At 40.3% G+C, this 19,912-nt stretch overlaps 1 protein-coding gene across 4 annotated transcripts in view; it reads right to left on the bottom strand.

Moving 5' to 3' along the window:
* Positions 1 to 19,912, bottom strand: part of zfyve16 (zinc finger, FYVE domain containing 16) — a 41,827-nt gene that overhangs the window by 13,626 nt on the left and 8,289 nt on the right. For all 4 annotated transcript variants that reach the window (XM_061927348.1, XM_061927347.1, XM_061927351.1 and 1 more), the window contains 6 exons: positions 12,515 to 12,611; positions 6,269 to 6,445; positions 2,626 to 2,765; positions 2,092 to 2,305; positions 257 to 379; positions 34 to 189 (listed from right to left, as the gene is read on the bottom strand). In XM_061927348.1, coding sequence (XP_061783332.1) covers positions 34 to 189; positions 257 to 379; positions 2,092 to 2,305; positions 2,626 to 2,765; positions 6,269 to 6,445; positions 12,515 to 12,611 — 907 coding nt within the window. The remainder of the gene's footprint in view (positions 1 to 33; positions 190 to 256; positions 380 to 2,091; positions 2,306 to 2,625; positions 2,766 to 6,268; positions 6,446 to 12,514; positions 12,612 to 19,912) is intronic.

The following is a 19,912-nucleotide window of genomic DNA, read 5'->3' as shown; positions in this document are numbered from 1 at the left end:
CGGACACCGGGTGGTCTCGAGAGCGCCGCCCACCTCTTTGTGCGTCCTGCTGAACGTTGAGACACAGCGTGAAGATGTCTCTGGGTAAGCTCCTTTCATCTGGCACGCACTCCAGCAGGAAGACCAGCTCTTTCTGGCCCAGGGCCTGCAGCCCGTTGGAGCCAAAGCACCAGCAGTGGCGACCGCCGTCTGGATCCGTCAAAAACATCCGGGGGGTGATTAGCCGGCAAGTCACCGGACATCGCGCTTGACTCACATGCGACCAACTTGACGTTGACCAGCAGGTTGGCGTTGAGGACGAACGTCAAAGGTCGAGGACCTCCCTCCTCTAATAGGTGGCGGATCTGGCAAGGGGCGGGGCTTTCCTCCACTAAGGCATCTAGAAACACAGCAGAGCACATGTTGACTGGAATGTATAGATTTGTCTACAAAGATGCTTCAAGGATGTTTCATGTATTTGTAAGTCAATATGCAAATAAAGGCTTGGTCACTCTGCCAATCGCACCACCCCTGGCACACGTCACACCTGCACTCCAGCATGTTTGGTGTGATAGCACTGATTTGAAAGGTGGGCCGGGGGGCGGCTCGATTGCAGTCATAGATAGTTCCTCGCAAGTTCTTAATGATCATTAGTTACTGCTAGGAATGTAACATTATGAAAATGTCACAGTTATCGTGACCAAAATGATCACGGTTATTATCATCATGGTATTGTTGTGTGCGCAAAAAGTACTTATATACACACTGAAATCTTTTCACCAGGTTTTTCTTTAATTAGCTAAATTAGACACTTAGAAAATGTCATGTCTGTGTAATCATGTTTTGTTTTAAGTCATGTTTTGTTTAGTTTCTGGCTTTTCACTCCCTTGTCTTGTTTGCATGATTACCCATTAGTTTCACCTGTTCCACGTTTGGACTCATTGTGCACTCTTGTTGGTCACCATAGCAACCATTAGTTTTCACCTGTCACGTCACGCACCTGTTTCACGTTTTGAGTCACGCACCTGCTTTCACTAATCATGTCCATAGTATTTAAGTTCATTCATTTTCTGTTGTTCGTCCTGACGACCTCACCACATTTATGCTCTGTCCATTTTTTCATGTCCATCGTTCACGCTGCTCCTTTTTTGTCCATGCCAAGTAAGTTTTCTTTATTCAAGCCATAGTTTGCAAGTTTTGTTTAATTGTTCATAGTTTATTCTCCGCCACTGTGCGCGCTTTTTGTTTGATCCTTTTTTTGTATTTATAGTTAATAAATAAATCATGTACCTTCATTCCCGTCTCGCCCGTGCCAACTTTCCGTTGCATCCCGGAAAAGCAAACACCCAAGATCAAGTCATGACAGAAAATCTACTATTTTGCATGTTTTGTTTCTTATGCTTCACTTGAGTGTTTTAGTCTTAGTATTTTATGTTTTAAAATATAGTATAAAATATTGCTTTGTACCGTAGCACTTTAGGATTTACCTACATGAAGTGTGTAACAAATCTCTATTATATTTCTTATTTCTGACGGGCATTGTGGTGTCCTACTCTGTTCAGCGGCCTGAAGGCACCGTAAAAACACAGCCATAGCACAGCTTGTAGGTTCAATGTGCACAATTAAATACATCTCAGTTGCTCAGACGTTATCGAGTTTACATCATTTTAAATTGGGGTATGGGACATGAATACCTCTCGTTTTCGTGTTAGCATTTAAGCGAGCGTGCATTCGTCTGCGCTTCCTCATGTAACTGTATTGTTGTTTGTTTTAACTTTGTGTGAATTACTTTGTAGACTCTTTTGAAAAAAAAAGGTTTCCGTTTTAATAAAAAAAAAGATAATCAACGTGATTCACAATAATAATAAAATACAAAGACTCAAAATGATCCGAAAGTCAAAGCCCATAGCACGCTTGTTTACTCACGACTACAGTCGATGTTTCATTTCATTAATTGTCCTAAGTAATTGATGAGTCGCCACCTTGCACAAAATATCTAGAACTTGAAACAAGCCTGGAAATAAGTTATTTTAGTGACGCAGCAGAATCCAAGACTATCGCGTCACGAAGGACCGAGCGTGTTTGTACGCCCTAAGAGACAAAAGCAGCCACCTCCTGCTCCGTCCTCCCCGGTGGTGATGAGCAGAGGGGGAAGTTGGTCCTCGCCTTCCGGCAGCAGACTCGAGGTCCTCCTCACTGCAGAACCAAGTCCAGCCAGCAGGGTGTAGTGCCAGGGACCAGATGCAGGAGGGGGCGCCACCTCCGGAACCTCCGGAACCTCCGGGCTCGCCCTGCCACCGCCGCCCTCTGCCTCTGTGGAGGTTGGCTGATAAGACACAGTGGGTTACTTCCGTGCCTTCCTCTTCAACGTCATCACCATCAACATGGGTGTATTTTTTTTTTAAAACACACTTGTTGCGTTTTATATATTCTTTTACTTTATAGGTAACTGAGAGCTCGAGCCAGGGTGAGGATTTTCCACAACTTGGCAGGAAAAAGTGGTTTTCTTTTGTTTTTCTGTGGCTCGTATCCATTGTATGACATCACAGTGTTATCTTCCTTCTGCCAGGAGTATATTTTTAGTTTTGTTTATTGACTTTAGTTGACTGACAACTAGTCTTCTGACTGACCTTACAGTTAACTTACCGGGGTTTGTGTCGGAGCGCCGGCAAACTCATGTGTGCTCCTCGGGGGGTTTGCCACCGACAGCTTGGTGGTGTCTGCCACTTCGCCGTTGGGCAGGATGCCGTCCGCGAACCAGACCCGTTTGTGTTCGCGAGGGCAGCCTGGAAGAAAGAAGCGGGGGGGAATGACGTAAAGCGGCTGTTAAGGGTCGCTCGTTGCACATGGAGTGTCGTCGCACCGACGTCATCGGTTACGTAAATACGTCGACGCCGTTTTTGTGCGTCGATGCGTCGCATATTTACGTCACACTACCGTCATGGCGGAGCGCAAAGCAGACGATGCGAGCGAGGGGAAAAAAGCACGCCAAAAGTCGTCAAAAGTGTGGGAGTATTTCAATAAACGGCCTAATAATGTTGTAGCGGCGAACAGCTGTCTCGTCAGCTGAAGCGCGAGCTCGCAACCGTGGCTGCTGAGCAACAAGCCAAACCCCACTTAATAAAATTATATTTTATCTTAGAGCACATCCGCATCCCTATTCACCTAGGCAACCCCAGGAAATGTATATAATTCGGCATTATTTCGGCCAGTCGGCTTACCGTATTTTCCGCACTATTAGCCGCACCTAAAAACCACAAATTTTCTCAAAAGCTGACAGTGCGCCTTTTAACCCGGTGCGCTTTATATATGGATAAATATTAAGATTCATTTTCATAAAGTTTCGATCTCGCAACTTCGGTAAACAGCCGCCATCTTTTTTCCCGGTAGAACAGGAAGCGCTTCTTCTTCTACGCAAGCAACCGCCAAGGTAGGCACCCGCCCCCATAGAACAGGAAGCGCTTCTTCTTCTACTGTAAGCAACCACCCGCCCGCGTAGAAGAAGAAAAAGCGCGCGGATATCACCGTACGTTTCATTTCCTTTATGTGTTTACATCTGTAAAGACCACAAAATGGCTCCTACTAAGCGTCAGGGATCCGGTTCATGAAAAGACGCAATCTCTCCATCCACACACGGATTACTATTTCACAGCAACTGATATTCCTGTGAAACGCACCGTGGATACAACGGGAGCACGTACGGTGAATATTCGCACCACAGGGAATGAGAAGTCATCCTTCACTGTGGTTCTAGCTTGCCATGCTAATGGCCAGAAACTTCCACCCATGGTGATATTCAAAAGGAAGACCTTGCCAAAAGAGACCTTTCCAGCCGGCGTCATCATAAAAGCTAACTCGAAGGGATGGATGAAGAAAAGATGAGCGAGTGGTTAAGGTAAGTTTAAGTTTACGCGAAGAGGCCGGGTGGCTTTTTTCACGCAGCTCTGTCCATGTTGATATACGTATATTTGTGATTGCACATTTGCGTACATTTTGGGAGTGAACAGAGTTGTTAGAACGCTGGTTTTTAATATATTATTAAAGTTTGACTGACCTATCTGACTGTTTTTTTGACATTCCTTTAGCGCAGTTAGATGCGGCTTACAACACCGGGCGGCTTATAGGTGGACAAAGTTTTGAAATATGCCGTTCATTGAAGGCGCGGCTTTTAACCCAGGGCGCCTTATGGTGCGGAAAATACGGTATATGATCAGAATCGATCAGTTTACGTTCACGCGCAGATAAAACGCGGCGCGCTCCCGTCTCATCTGCTGGTGCGCGAGCCCGGTAATTAGACCGCTGTGTCAAATCAAGGAGTACAAAAGACGCCAGCGCAGAGTGGAAAAAGGTTTAGTTCGTTACAGAAAACCCAGAGTTGTGCCAAAAGTGTACCAAAACCAATAGCTGAACGGACAACCGGTAAGATTGCACTTTAGTTGTCTTTGTGGGTGTGGCGCACCTGTTGCGCTGGTGAGATGGGGGGGGTGCATGTAGCGTGCTTAGTCTGGAGCCTAAATACACACGGTGTTTTGTGTAACTGTTGTTTAGTAAGGAAGTGTTGATATTCTTTGCTTAGATTGATAAATGTTGGAGCAGTTTGCTTCATCAGGAGGGTGAAGTCGCTCAATTTAAAGTGTTGGATTTAACTGTGTTGGATCATTGGCTGCTGGTGAGGGCATAGAAAAAGGGGCATTTTTCTACCAGTAGACGGCGTTTAAGATTGAGTGTTTCACTGCTAATTTAATAATATATTTATATTGAATATGGATTTTAAATATGTATCTAAATAGGTGGTTAATTGGTTAGGTATTTATGTATTTGCATATTGGGTTTTCTGCTGCATTTTATCTATTGTGTTTCTGGGTTTAAATGTATTTTATATGTATCTTGGTGCATTTATGTTGAGACAATTTATTTAAAATCTGTTTTAACTTAAAGGGAAAAGATGTGTCCATTTTCTTGCACTTGTTTAATGGTTAAGAGTTTGATTGCCTAATTAATAATTGTAAATTATGGGATTGATAATTGATTGATTTTTTACAGCATGTTAATCTTGTGGTGTTTTGTCCTTAAAGGTTTTTCACCTACTAAAGAAGCTAAAGGCTACTAAAGAAGCTAAAGGCTACTAAAGACAGCTAATGACAGCTAAAGAAACTAAAGTCTACTAAAGTCTACTAACACTGCTAAAGACTGCTAAAAAGACTAAAGAAGAAAAAAGAAGCTGTTTCTTCGTTGGAAAAACTGTTGCAAACTAAAGGAAAATAAAAGGAAAAAGTAACTACGGTCTGGTCTTTTGAGTGAAATCCAGAAGCCACATTCAGCATTGGTACATCCCTTCAAGTGTGGGATAAGCACAGTGAAAAAAGCAAAACACTTGACAGTTGTTGTATGCACACTGTGTCGAGCGGAAATGGCCTATCATAGCAGCACAACGGCTATGAACGAACATTTGAAAAGAAAACACCCGACAGCGTTCTTGCCATCACCATCAACTAGTCAATCGTCCGCGTGAGTATACGTTGTCATCATTACACAAAAACATGAATGTGTCATTTGTATCTGCGTTGTAAATTCATAAACTAAAACACCGTTTCGCTCTGAGAGGCGCGTTTGGCGTGCCTGTTCAGTGTTTACAAAGACGCGCTCCTCTTTAACGCTAACGTTAATTAGTTGTGCAAATACCTTTTACAACATTAACAGTTACATATACTATGTACAAACGAACAATTAACTTTCACTTTAATCATACTATCATTGTTGTGTTATTAAGCAAAATAAGCAATACTTTTACTTTTGTTGAAATGTTTACACTGTTACAGAATATTTCGTTTTGCACTTTTTTGTATTGGATGTTTATCTTTAATTTTGCCCATTTTAAAGCAAAATAAGCAATACTTTTACTTTTGAAATGCTTATACTATTGCAGAATATTAAGATTTGCACTGGATGTTTACTTTTATATTTGCACATTAAAAAGCAAATAAGCTACTTTTAATTTTGTTAAATGTTAAAAGTTTTAAATGTTTACATTGTTACAGAATATTTTGTCATGTTGTTGTCAATGTTGACTGAGTGGCCATACTTTTTTTTTTGTAAATAAGTCATGCCTTTTGAAAAAACTGGCCTAAATTTATTTTTTCATCTTCATTTTAAATAAAAAAATTATCGGTAAAAGGAAAAATAATCTATAGATTAATCGAAAAAAATAATCTATAGATTAACCGATTAATCGAAAAAAAAAAATCTATAGATTAATCGATAGAAAAATAATCGTTAGCTGCAGCCTTACCGTCGTTGTTTGGGTGCTTGAGCACCGACACGGGCACCATGACTGTGGGCGGGGGAGAGTTGAGGGTGCCGGCGGCGCGGGCCTGCTGCAGGGGCGGGATGGTGCTGCAGTACTCAGATGGTACGTTGGGGTTTGGATTGGGCCCCGTGGGGCTCATCATCCGCTCTAGTGCCTGGGCTGCAGAGAGAACCACAATGTCATAAAAGTCATGCAACCCCATGGACATGATTCATCCATTATCAATAACAGATGGATCTATGTTGGTATCAAAATCAAAACACAGGTTTGGTCATGTCAGATTTCAGTGAAAATCCAGGTTAACAGCATGGAGTCACCCTCCATTGACAAACAGTGATATTGTACATATATTGATTATGTACAATATGCTGATGACACCCAACTCTACATGCCCCTAAAGCTGACCAACACGCCGGATTGTAGTCAGCTGGAGGCGTGTCTTAATGAAATTAAACAATGGATGTCCGCTAACTTCTTGCAACTCAACGCCAAGAAAACGGAAATGCTGATTATCGGTCCTGCTAAACACCGACATTTATTTAATAATACCACCTTAACATTTGACAACCAAACAATTACACAAGGCGAATCAGTAAAGAATCTGGGTATTATCTTCCACCCAACTCTCTCCTTTGAATCACACATTAAGAGTGTTACTAAAACAACTCTCTCCTTTGAATCACACATTAAGAGTGTTACTAAAACAACTCTCTCCTTTGAATCACACATTAAGAGTGTTACTAAAACAACTCTCTCCTTTGAATCACACATTAAGAGTGTTACTAAAACAACTCTCTCCTTTGAATCACACATTAAGAGTGTTACTAAAACAACTCTCTCCTTTGCGTCACACATTAAGAGTGTTACTAAAACGGCCTTCTTTCATCTCCGTAATATCGCTAAAATTCGTTCTATTTTATCCACTAGCGACGCTGAGATCATTATTCATGCGTTCGTTACGTCTCGTCTCGACTACTGTAACGTATTATTTTGGGGTCTCCCTATGTCTAGCATTAAAAGACTACAATTGGTACAAAATGCGGCTGCTAGACTTTTGACAAGAACAAGAAAGTTTGATCATATTACGCCTATACTGTATATACCTTTATATACATATATACATATATATATACCTATACTGGCTCACCTGCACTGGCTTCCTGTGCACTTAAGATGTGACTTTAAGGTTTTACTACTTACGTATAAAATACTACACGGTCTAGCTCCGTCCTATCTTGTCGATTGCATTGTACCATATGTCCCGGCAAGAAATCTGCGTTCAAAGAACTCCGGCTTATTAGTGATTCCCAGAGCCCAAAAAAAGTCTGCGGGCTATAGAGCGTTTTCTATTGGGGCTCCAGTACTATGGAATGCCCTCCCGGTAACAATTAGAGATGCCACCTCAGTAGAAGCATTTAAGTCCCATCTTAAAACTCATTTGTATACTCTAGCCTTTAAATAGCCCCCCTGTTAGACCAGTTGATCTGCCGTTTCTTTTCTTTTCTCCTCTGCTCCCCTTTTCCTTGTGGAGGGGGGGGGGGGGGGGGGGCACAGGTCCGGTGGCCATGGATGAAGTGCTGGCTGTCCAGAGTCGGGACCCGGGGTGGACCGCTCGCCTGTGCATCGGCTGGGAACATCTCTGCGCTGCTGACCCGTCTCCACTCGGGATGGTGTCCTGCTGGCCCCACTATGGACTGGACTCTTACTATTATGTTGGATCCACTATGGACTGGACTCTCACAATATTATGTCAGACCCACTCGACATCCATTGCTTTCGGTCTCCCCTAGAGGGGGGGGTTACCCACATATGCGGTCCTCTCCAAGGTTTCTCATAGTCATTCACATCGACGTCCCACTGGGGTAAGTTTTTCCTTGCCCTTATGTGGGCTTTGTACCGAGGATGTCGTTGTGGCTTGTGCAGCCCTTTGAGACAGTTGTGATTTAGGGCTATATAAATAAACATTGATTGATTGATTGATTGATAAACATGACGCAGCATCATTGAGGCAGCACAAGGACACACAGCTTGTTGCAATGCTGTCAATCACGCAGCATCATCATCTCATGCCTCCTGAGTCCTGCCCCCCCCAGGAATACATAAAAGCATCCTCCGGGCCAATGACGTCAAGCAGCAGTTAAAGACATACCAGCGAGTATAAGGAAGTGCATCCAAATATTCTATTCCAAGGGAAGTTGTGTCATGCAAAAGTCCCTCACCTCAGCAGACAACGCGTGTCCGTCACATAGCCGTCCGACTTTTGTTTTTGGCGTCGGCGCCCGCTAGCCTGGGACGTGTGCGCTCAGCCTGTGCTAGGCTGCACACGGCTATGAGGCATAAGGCGCGGAGGGAGGGGAGGGAGCGAGGGATAGCGTCAATCCGCTCCAGCATGCTGGCTACGCAAAGTGGATGGGCCGCTTTTTTCTTAATTTAGACTGCCAGCGTCACAGGCGAACTGTTTTTAGGCAGGTTCTCTAACACACACACACACACACAAACACACACACACACACACGCACACACAAACACACACGCGCGCACACACACAGAACCAAGGACGAACGGCAGCGTCCCGCCATAACTCTCCCTCTCTCCTCTCCCGCCCCCCTGCATGTCCACACTGCAGTGGAGTACACTAAAAGGGGAAGTCTGCTTTTAACCACAAGAGCAAAAATTATTTTTGATTATGCGGCGCCTCGGAGGACCTTGACGTCTATATGTGAAATATTAATACAACTGCAGAATGAGGAGTGCTGCTATGTGGGGACAAGAGTGAGTCACTTCCAGGCTTAAAAAGGAACTTTTTTTCCATGTAACAAGAAATTAAAAACATCAGCGAGTGTGCAAATCATGATATATAGTGGCCAAACTACAAGCCCTTTGTCAGGTTTTATTATCAAGTAAACATAACATACAGACAGTATTTTTTTTTAACCTACAAACTCCAAAAGATTTGAACACAAAGTATAAAGGTTTTCAGTAGAGATGTCCGATAATATCGGACTGCCGATATTATCGGCCAATGAATGCTTTAAAATGTAATATCGGAAATTATCGGTATCGGTTTCAAAAAGTAAAATTTATGACTTTTTAAAACGTCGCTGTGCGGAGTGGTACACGGATGTAGGGAGAAGTACAGAGCGCCAATAAACCTTAAAGGCACTGCCTTTGTGTGCCGGCCCAGTCACATAATATCTAAGGCTTTTCACACGCATAAGTGAATGCAAGGCATACTTGGTCAACAGCCATACAGGTCACAATAAAAAAAACTGCCATATTGTCACGGTGACTTCTCCCGTTTTATCAACAATTTCTTCGTTCCTTGCAGCACTCATTTTCAGTTTCTCTTCTCACTCAAAAGAATCACTGCGAGACAACAAGATGACGCAACCAAATGTGATAGTTGATACTGCCTTAGTTTGTATTCTAATTTTCGGTATCAGGTACCATAAGGCAGGAAAAGTTCCTTTTTTATTTTGTATAAAAGGATTGGTGATTTTTGACAGAGAGACCAATTAACTGCTCAGGAGGTTTTTACAGTTAATCTATCTTATTAGACTATCATCTTGTAGTTTACGATATTCAACTTTTTCAAAAATCCTCACGTTTTAAGAGCTCCTGAATTTGGGGGGTTTATCAGCTATAAACTATAATCAACACATGCGGTCCTCTCCAAGGTTTCTCATAGTCATTCACATCGACGTCCCACTGGGATGAGTTTTTCCTTGCCCTTATGTGGGCTCTGTACCGAGGATGTCGTTGTGGCTTATGCAGCCCTTTGAGACGCTTGTGATTTAGGGCTATATAAATAAACATTGATTGATTGATTGATCAACAATATGAAGAAAATGAATAATACCCTTGAAAATTTTTCAATCAACAGAATATAATAAAACGTTCACCTTCTAAATCAGGGGTGCTCATTACGTCGATCGCGATCTACCGGTCGATCTCGGAGGGTGTGTCAGTCGATCACCAGCCAGGCATTAAAAAAATAGTCCTAAAAATGAGCGATCATAATAAATCTTCACTATGACGTCACTTTCGTCACTTGATTGACATTCACGGCACCCGAGGGTCTTCTGAGATGACGCTGGCTGCTGCCAGATCATTAAAATTACCGACTGGAAGGCGAGAAACACTTTATTTCAACAGACTCTGGCGCCGTACCTGTCGTCAAAACTCCAAAGACCGACTGCACAGTTGCACAATAACAGCTCTGCTTCATCCTGCCTGCGCTACCAAAATAAGAGTCTCAGAAAGCTGGCGTGCACAAGCTAGCAAGCTACGGAGTTTGCCGACAATGTATTTCTTGTAAAGTGTATACAAAGGAGTACGGAAGCTGGACAAATAAGATGCCAAAAACCAACCACTTTCATGTGGTATTGGACAGAAAGGAGGACTTTTTTTCTCCTCCATTCGAAAATGCGGACGTTATCATCACCACTGTCTGATTCCAATCAATGCAAGTCATCACAATCAGGTAATACACCAACTTATATTCTTGTCTTCATGAAAGAAAGGAATCTATGTGTTAAACATGCTTGTATTATCTTTAACCACCTTTAAGTTGTTAACAATATTAACTATATGTGTTAAACATGCTTGTTTTATCTTTAACCACATTTAACTTGTTAACAATATTAACTATATGTGTTAAACATGCTTGTATTATCTTTAACCACCTTTAAGTTGTTAACAATATTAACTATATGTGTTAAACATGCTTGTTTTATCTTTAACCACCTTTAAGTTGTTAACAATATTAACTATTTGTGTTAAACATGCTTGTATTATTTTTAACCACGTTTAACTTGTTAACAATATTAACTATGTGTTAAACATGCTTGTATTATCTTTAACCACCTTTAAGTTGTTAACAATATTAACTATATGTGTTAAACATGCTTGTTTTATCTTTAACCACATTTAACTTGTTAACAATATTAACTATATGTGTTAAACATGCTTGTATTATCTTTAACCACCTTTAAGTTGTTAACAATATTAACTATATGTGTTAAACATGCTTGTTTTATCTTTAACCACCTTTAAGTTGTTAACAATATTAACTATTTGTGTTAAACATGCTTGTATTATTTTTAACCACGTTTAACTTGTTAACAATATTAACTATGTGTTAAACATGCTTGTATTATCTTTAACCACCTTTAAGTTGTTAACAATATTAACTATGTGTTAAACATGCTTGTTTTATCTTTAACCACCTTTTAGTTGTTAACAATATTAACTATTTGTGTTAAACATGCTTGTATTATTTTTAACCACGTTTAAGTTGTTAACAATATTAACTATATGTGTTAAACATGCTTGTATTATCTTTAACCACCTTTAAGTTGTTAACAATATTAACTATATGTGTTAAACATGCTTGTTTTATCTTTAACCACCTTTAAGTTGTTAACAATATTAACTATATGTGTTAAACATGCTTGTTTTATCTTTAACCACGTTTAACTTGTTAACAATATTAATTATATGTGTTAAACATGCTTGTATTATCATTAAACACCTTTAATGTATTAACAATATTAACTATATGTGTTAAACATGCTTGTATTATCTTTAACCACCTTTAAGTTGTTAACAATATTAACTATATGTGTTAAACATGCTTGTATTATCTTTAACCACCTTTAAGTTGTTAACAATATTAACTATTTGTGTTAAACATGCTTGTATTATTTTTAACCACGTTTAACTTGTTAACAATATTAATTATATGTGTTAAACATGCTTGTATTATCATTAAACACCTTTAATGTATTAACAATATTAACTATATGTGTTAAACATGCTTGCATTATCATTAAACACCTTTAACTTGTTAACAAAAACATATATTTCATAAATAAGTAAATATAAATTATATATATGAATGAGGTAGATCCCCACGACTTGATCAATTGAAAAATAGCTCGCCTGCAGAAAAAGTGTGAGCACCATTGTTCTAAATGGATCTAGAGAAATAAATTAGCTTAAAAATAATTTATTGATATGCGCCTGCATGTCCAGTGAGGTCAGAAGGATTGGGCAGGATCATCTAGTTACACAAGCAAACGCTGAACGTAAACAAGTAGCTGAGAGCGCCATGTCTGCTCTCACGCATAAACAAAAAGGACAAACCCCTTTATACATGTGGAAAAAACCTGCTCAGCTCTATTTTTGTGTAGTAGTGACTGGCAAGAACACAAAAAAAGCGCTTACCTCTGTGCAAGGTGTCGAAGCAGATCACGCACACGCGCGCCTCCTTCTCCAAGTACTTCAATTTGCACTTCCTGTTGCAGCACGCTGCGCAGTACACCTGCCGCAAGCAGAAAGCACATCAATGACAAGTGAGTGTGTATGTTGGGAACAATAAAAGCATCCCAAACCGTCCTCTTAATGCTCTTTTAATCAGTGTGGCCTTGAAGAGCTTAACTTGCGGGTCGCACGGTTCAGTGATTTGTATGCGGGGCGGAAAAAGACGGGGCGTTAACTCATGCTCTACGCTGCCATCAATCCTTCAACCGGGTTTAGAACAGGCTGCTAATCTCTTTTCTTTTTCCAAAACAAACAAGACTGAAAGGAGGACGGACTTCAGCGATAAAACACTGTAGTGTGCCTATCAGGCCACTAGTTGGCAATGACACTATCATACCTGCCAACTTTTGAAATCAGAAAAACCTAGTAGCCAGGGTCCAGGGGTTGCAGGCCCAGGTAGGTCCAGGACAAAGTCCTGGTGGGGGGTTCAGGTTCGCCCCCCGACGCAAAATGATTATTAGCATTCAGACAGGTTAAAATGTTGCTAAAACCATCACTTTTCTATCAGTCACAGTGACTTTTCAAAACAAAAATATTACAGCAAAAATCATATGGGTTGATTGACATGTTTATTCTGTAAGCTAACTTCAATAGTTTGAAATTATTTTGACAGTTAATGCCAGTTATCCTGTCAACCTTTCACAAGACTTCAATTTGTTAATTGAAAGTATAAACACTTTTTACAGTAAACAAATGGTAAAACAGTACTAAACAATTCCATTAAAAAAAAAATTGGTGTCATTAACTTTCTGTCCAAGCTTGTATAATCTACTGCCTTGTTCAATTGTAAAAAATATTCTGTGCCTAAAATTCACATTTCTATCACAATTATCATACTGTAAACATGGTAAGCTAACTTCATTCAAATTAATAGTCCTGTCAATAGCATGGAATTACAATTCAAATGTAGTTTTTTTGTAAGCCTTTCAAAAGAATTCAAAATATGAAAAATTAAGGAAAATTAATTTAAGCCATCAGACACTTGAAAAGTGGCACATCGCATCTCTAATGTAATCATTTGAACTTTTCAACAGAAATGGCACTGCAAAAATATTAAGGACATACTTCTGTATTTTGGTAGTTATGCTGTCAACATTTAACAAGATTTCTTCAACTTGTACTTGAAAGCATAAATAGTATAAACACTTTTAACAGTATAACAGTACTAAACAATTCCAATAGATAACATTGGTGTCATTACCTTTTTGTGGCTAAAATCCAAATTTATTCTAGTCCATGCTCAATTATTGCCTCCGTAAATAAAACTTCGGCATTTATCACATCCAAAGAATCTGTTTGGGCGACGAAAAACGTTGAAAGTTTTCCACTTGTATCGCTAGCAACGGCATTAGACTTGTGTTTTTTTGTCCCAACGTGGTCTTTTACATCGCTAATTCCTCCGTGTCCGATCGAAAAATCTTGTCTGCACAAGGTGCAATTCACGTAGTTTTCACCCTTTTTGGAACGGATAATTATTCCCGGATAGGCTTTTGAATATTCTTCACGGAATGACTGCAGTTTTCTTTTCGGTTTAAGACTCGTTTGCGATTTTTCTCCGGCTGATTCCATGATCATTCGCTCGTTTGGAAACAATGGCAACTGGTGCCTCGTGCTTGGCAGCGGTGCTATAAATAGCCTCGCGCATGGCATTCGGGATGGCTCGATAGGAAGTTACGGGAAGCAGTGTCGATTGTCATTGTTGTTACGCGATTTTGTGATTAAAACTTTAAAAAATATTTTTTTTTTTTAAATTAATGGAAAACCGTATTTTTTATCACTGCAACCGTAACCCGGAATAGGTTGATGAAAACCGTACTAATTACGGGAAAACCGGAGTAGTTGGCAGGTATGCACTATGCAAGGCAGGGCTGCCCGCAGTGTTGCCAGTTGTCAGTGCACACTGCCCACAGCTGACATGTTCTTTTTGATAGAACTTGTCAAGCATGTCTGAAGCACATAACCCACGCCAAGCAATACTATACCAAACGTGAGCTTAAAATGTGACGTAGGGCTGCACAATAAAGCAATTATCGCGATGGACACGAAATCGATATCAATAAACAATGCCATCCATCCATTCATCTTCTTCCGCTTATCCGAGGTCGGGTCGCGGGGGCAGCAGCTTAAGCAGGGAAGCCCAGACTTCCCTCTCCCCAGCCACTTCGTCCAGCTCTTCCTGTGGGACCCCGAGGCGTTCCCAGGCCAGCCGGGAGACATAGTCTTCCCAACGTGTCCTGGGTCTTCCCCGCGGCCTCCTACCGGTCGGACGTGCCCTAAACACCTCCCTAGGGAGGCGTTCGGGTGGCATCCTGACCAGATGCCCGAACCACCTCATCTGGCTCCTCTCCATGTGGAGGAGCAGCGGCTTTACTTTGAGCTCCCCCCGGATGGCAGAGCTTCTCACCCTATCTCTAAGGGAGAGCCCCGCCACCCGGCGGAGGAAACTCATTTGGGCCGCTTGTACCCGTGATCTTGTCCTTTCGGTCATAACCCAAAGCTCATGACCATAGGTGAGGATGGGAACGTAGATCGACTGGTAAATTGAGAGCTTTGCCTTCCGGCTCAGCTCCTTCTTCACCACAACGGATCGATACAGCGTCCGCATTACTGAAGACGCCGCACCGATCCGCCTGTCGATCTCACGATCCACTCTTCCCTCACTCGTGAACAAGACTCCAAGGTACTTGAACTCCTCCACTTGGGGCAAGATCTCCTCCCCAACCCGGAGATGGCACTCCACCCTTTTCCGGGCGAGAACCATGGACTCGGACTTGGAGGTGCTGATTCTCATCCCAGTCGTTTCACACTCAGCTGCGAACCGATCCAGTGAGAGCTGAAGATCCTGGCCAGATGAAGCCATCAGGACCACATCATCTGCAAAAAGCAGAGATCTAATCTTGCAGCCACCAAACCAGATCCCCTCAACGCCTTGACTGCGCCTAGAAATTATGTCCATAAAAGTTATGAACAGAATCGGTGACAAAGGGCAGCCTTGGCGGAGTCCAACCCTCACTGGTAACGTGTTCGACTTACTACCGGCAATGCGGACCAAGCTCTGGCACTGATCATACAGGGAGCGGACTGCCACAATCAGACAGTCCGATACCCCGTACTCTCTGAGCACTCCCCACAGGACTTCCCGAGGGACACGGTCGAATGCCTTCTCCAAGTCTACAAAACACTATAAACACAACAAATAAACAATGCATTTGGTAAAAAGGTTAGATGTTTTATTTTTTTCACTTTGTCAAAAGAAACCACAAGTTGCAAAGCAAGTTTGGTTGCATTCACCAAAGCACTGGCTCTGTGGTAACCGAGCAACGCGGGAAGTGATCACTGATTAGAGCAGTGCTTCTCAAATATTTTCCGTTACGCCCCCCCCTTACAAAGAAGAAAATATTTTGCGCCCCCCCCCCACCATGATTATAAATAGTATGATTTGTTTATAAAATTGTTTTAACTATACCTCTGCATAACATTGCAAGCTTATTAACATTAAAGGAAACAACACACCGGTCTTTTTTTTTCTCATCTCCCACCGTGGTTACAGTGAAGCCAAGTGCTTCATTGGCTTCATCATATTCTGGTACGGCAAAAAAAAAAAACATGTTCCCCTGGCATCGCACCACAATTTGAGAAGGACTGGATAAGGGGGAGTGACGCGCTAACAGCCAATTAGGTGACAGTATCACATACTTGCCAACCCTCCCGAATTTTCCGGGAGACTCCCGAAATTCAGCGCCTCTCCCGAAAACCTCCCGGGACAAATAATCTCCCGAAAATCTCCCGGTTTTTAGCCGGAACTGGAGGCCACGCCCCCTCCAGCTCCATGCGGACCTGAGTGAGGACAGCCTTTTTTCATGACGGGAGGACAACAGGGTGACAAGAACTAAATCATCCAGACTAGGGATAAATTGTATTACTATGTTTATCTTACCTACAAATAAATATATTTGTTAATTTTAAAAAAACAACTAAATACATTTTTACTATATTTTGCTAAAAACATCAAAATTAATTGTATTTTTATTCTTACCTACAAATAAATATATTTGTTAATTAAAAAAAAATAAATAAATACATTTTTACTATATTTTGCTAAAAACATCAAAATTAATTGTATTTTTATTTGTATTTTTTCTGATTCCTTATTACATCCAGCCATAGAATTATACATTTAAATAAACATGTTTGAAATAATTAATTTAAAATGACCATATCTAACTATTAAAATAATTGCTTGTTTATCAACAACTTTAGCATTTTATTCATTACATTTTGAAGCTCTCAGAAGCCAAGTTATGTTATATTAAGATTTATTTATGCAAGTTTGAAGTATCAATTATCTAAACACAGTTTTGTTTGCATATTTTCAGGATGTGTATATATATTTATATATATATATGTGTGTGTATGGAATGCTTGACTTGGTGAATTCTAGCTGTCAATATACTCCTCCCCTCTTAACCACGCCCCCAACCACGCCCCCACGCCCCGAAATCGGAGGTCTCAAGGTTGGCAAGTATGCAGTATCAACTATCACATTTGGTTGCGTCATCTTGTTGTCTCGCGGTGATTCTTTGAGTGAGAAGAGAAACTGAAAATGAGTGCTGCAAGGAACGAAGAAATTGTTGATAAAACGGGAGAAGTCACCGTAACAATATGGCAGTTTTTTGGATTTTTTTTTTTAAACGGACCGTAGTCAGACCAAGGCGCTCATAACCAGTAATGCCACACCACCCTTGAGCTACGATTGCATTTTGACACACTTTTTTACACTTTAAGCATTTCTAATGTATCCCTTGTTTTTGCACTTTAATTTTAAGAGGTTATTGTTAAGTGTTCAATGTGATTTGGTTTACATTGAGTGTTACATGGTTGTGTTCACATGCATTTTCCTTTCTGCCTTGATAGCTGAGGGGTAGTGATGGGTCCGGCAACACCGATGCATCGGCGCATGCGTCGAGCTCATAGAGCGAAACCCTGTGTCGGTGCGCGTACCGCTTTTAGAAAGTCACGTGACCGATCATGAGCTGTTTTGGTCACGTGACTGATACGCCAACTGTGTCGCACTGACGCCTCCTCTGTGCCCTGTGAGCGGCTCTTTTCTACAGCCGGAGAAATAATAACGAAGAAGAGAAAGCGCCTAAAATTGAATACGGTGGAAAAACTGTTTTGTTTTTTTTTAAATAAAAATGAGTAAAAAAAATAAAATAATCATTTCCAGGTCCACAAGCATCCTCATTCACAACACGTTCTCTTAGATTTCCATGTTATGATACATGTTCACATTATTTATTGACTGTATCTAAAAAAGACAAAAAATATATTTTTATTTAAATGAAGTTATGAAATAATCCTAAATGAAATACAATGACTTGGTTTATATTATTGTATATACTAGGGCAGTGGTTCTCAACTTTTTTTCAGCAATGTACCCCCTGTGATTTTTTTTTTAATTCAAGTACCCCCTAATCAGAGCAAAGCATTTTTGGTTAAAAAAAAAAGATAAAGAAGTAAAATACAGCACTATGTCATCAGTTTCTGATTTATTAAATTGTATAACAGTGCAAAATATTGCTCATTTGTAGTGGTCTTTCTTGACCACTACAAATGAGCAATATTTTGCACTGTTATACAATTTAATAAAAAATAACTAAAAACGTGTTGAAAAATAAACAAGTGATTCAATTATAAATAAAGATTTCTACACATAGAAGTAATCATCAAATTAAAGTGCCCTCTTTGGGGATTGTATTAGAGATCCATCTGGATTCATGAACTTAATTCTAAACATTTCTTCACAAAAAAAATAAAAAAATCTTTAACATCAATATTTATGGAACATGTCCACAAAAAATCTAGCTGTCAACACTGAATATTGCCTTGTTGCATTTCTTTTCACACTTCTTTTTGACAGACATTTTAGTGACAAACCTGAGCTTGTGCTTCACTGAGTTTATGAACATACATTCATATTTTGTTGAAGTATTATTCAATAAATATATTTATAAAGGATTTTTGAATTGTTGCTATTTTTAGAATATTTAAAAAAAATCTCACGTACCCCTTGGCATACCTTCAAGTACCCCCAGGGGTACATGTACTCCCATTTGGGAACCACTATAAGCGGTAAAAAATGGATGGATGGATGGATGTACTAGGTCATAAAATCAGTGTCAGTTGAGTCGGTCCATAGGTTGCCTGTAGGGATTTTTAATGTCCAGCAGATGTCAGTATTTAGTGACACAGTATCGACACAGTATCAATACAGTTTTGCAATGTGTCGAAACGCTTCATGACGCCTCATCAACCCATCACTACTGAGGGGAATGTCATCAGAGGAAGGTTACGTTTGAAATGGGGCTGTCAAATGATTAAAATATTTAATCGCAGTTAATCCCATTTTGTTCATATAGTTAACTCAAAATGAATCGCGATAATTTGGATATAATTTATCATCGTTAACAAGTGTACCCTAGAGAGATAATTTTCATGTTTTTTTTTTTTAATACCATGACCTGACGACTAGTTTTATTGAAGTCCTTTTTAAATATTATGCTTTTTTAAACTGCTCAACACAAGACGGACAAAAACACACTTGCATGTATTATTATACATTATTTATATTCCTGCTGTAGGAGCACTTGCATTGAGAGGAGAAGAGTTACACTTGTTTTGATACCAGTTTTGTGCATTAATAACACAAAATGTGGATTGTTACGATCATGCTTTGATTGTCAAAGATGTTTGATAATGGATCCATCCATTGATTTTCTACCGCTTGTCCCTGTCAGGGACTCGGGAGAAAGGTAGTGTACCCTGGACAAGTTGCCACTTCATCGCAGGGCCAACACAGATAAGACACTTGGCAGACAACCATTCACACACTATGGCCAATTTTAGTGTTGCCAATCAGCCTATCCCCAATGTCTGCTATTTCTACCATTCTGTACATGACATGTTGTACAAATTAATGGTATTCATATCGCTGCATGACCTTCTCTATTTAATAATAAAGCATAATAATCAGCCTGCTTAATATTCTGTAATTGGGGACTATCAAACAGAACATGTTATAAAAAATAAATAAATACAATATTTCAGCCTGCCAGAAAAATACCCCCCATCTTACTCAATTGATGTACTAGAATTGATTTAGGTACAAATATCACAGATTACATTACAAAACATCATTGAAAAAGCATGATCGTAATGTAAGACATTTTTCATTTTGTTTGTGTTTAGACCATATGAGACACGTAGTGCTATTATTGTGAAGCCGGTTTGACAAGACTTGAC

The sequence above is a fragment of the Nerophis lumbriciformis genome, linkage group LG32 (assembly GCF_033978685.3).
Source record: "Nerophis lumbriciformis linkage group LG32, RoL_Nlum_v2.1, whole genome shotgun sequence".
NCBI classification, from domain to species: Eukaryota; Metazoa; Chordata; class Actinopteri; order Syngnathiformes; family Syngnathidae; genus Nerophis; species Nerophis lumbriciformis.
The sequence above is the reverse complement of the archived record's forward strand: the minus strand, read 5'-3'. Positions and strand labels throughout refer to the sequence as shown.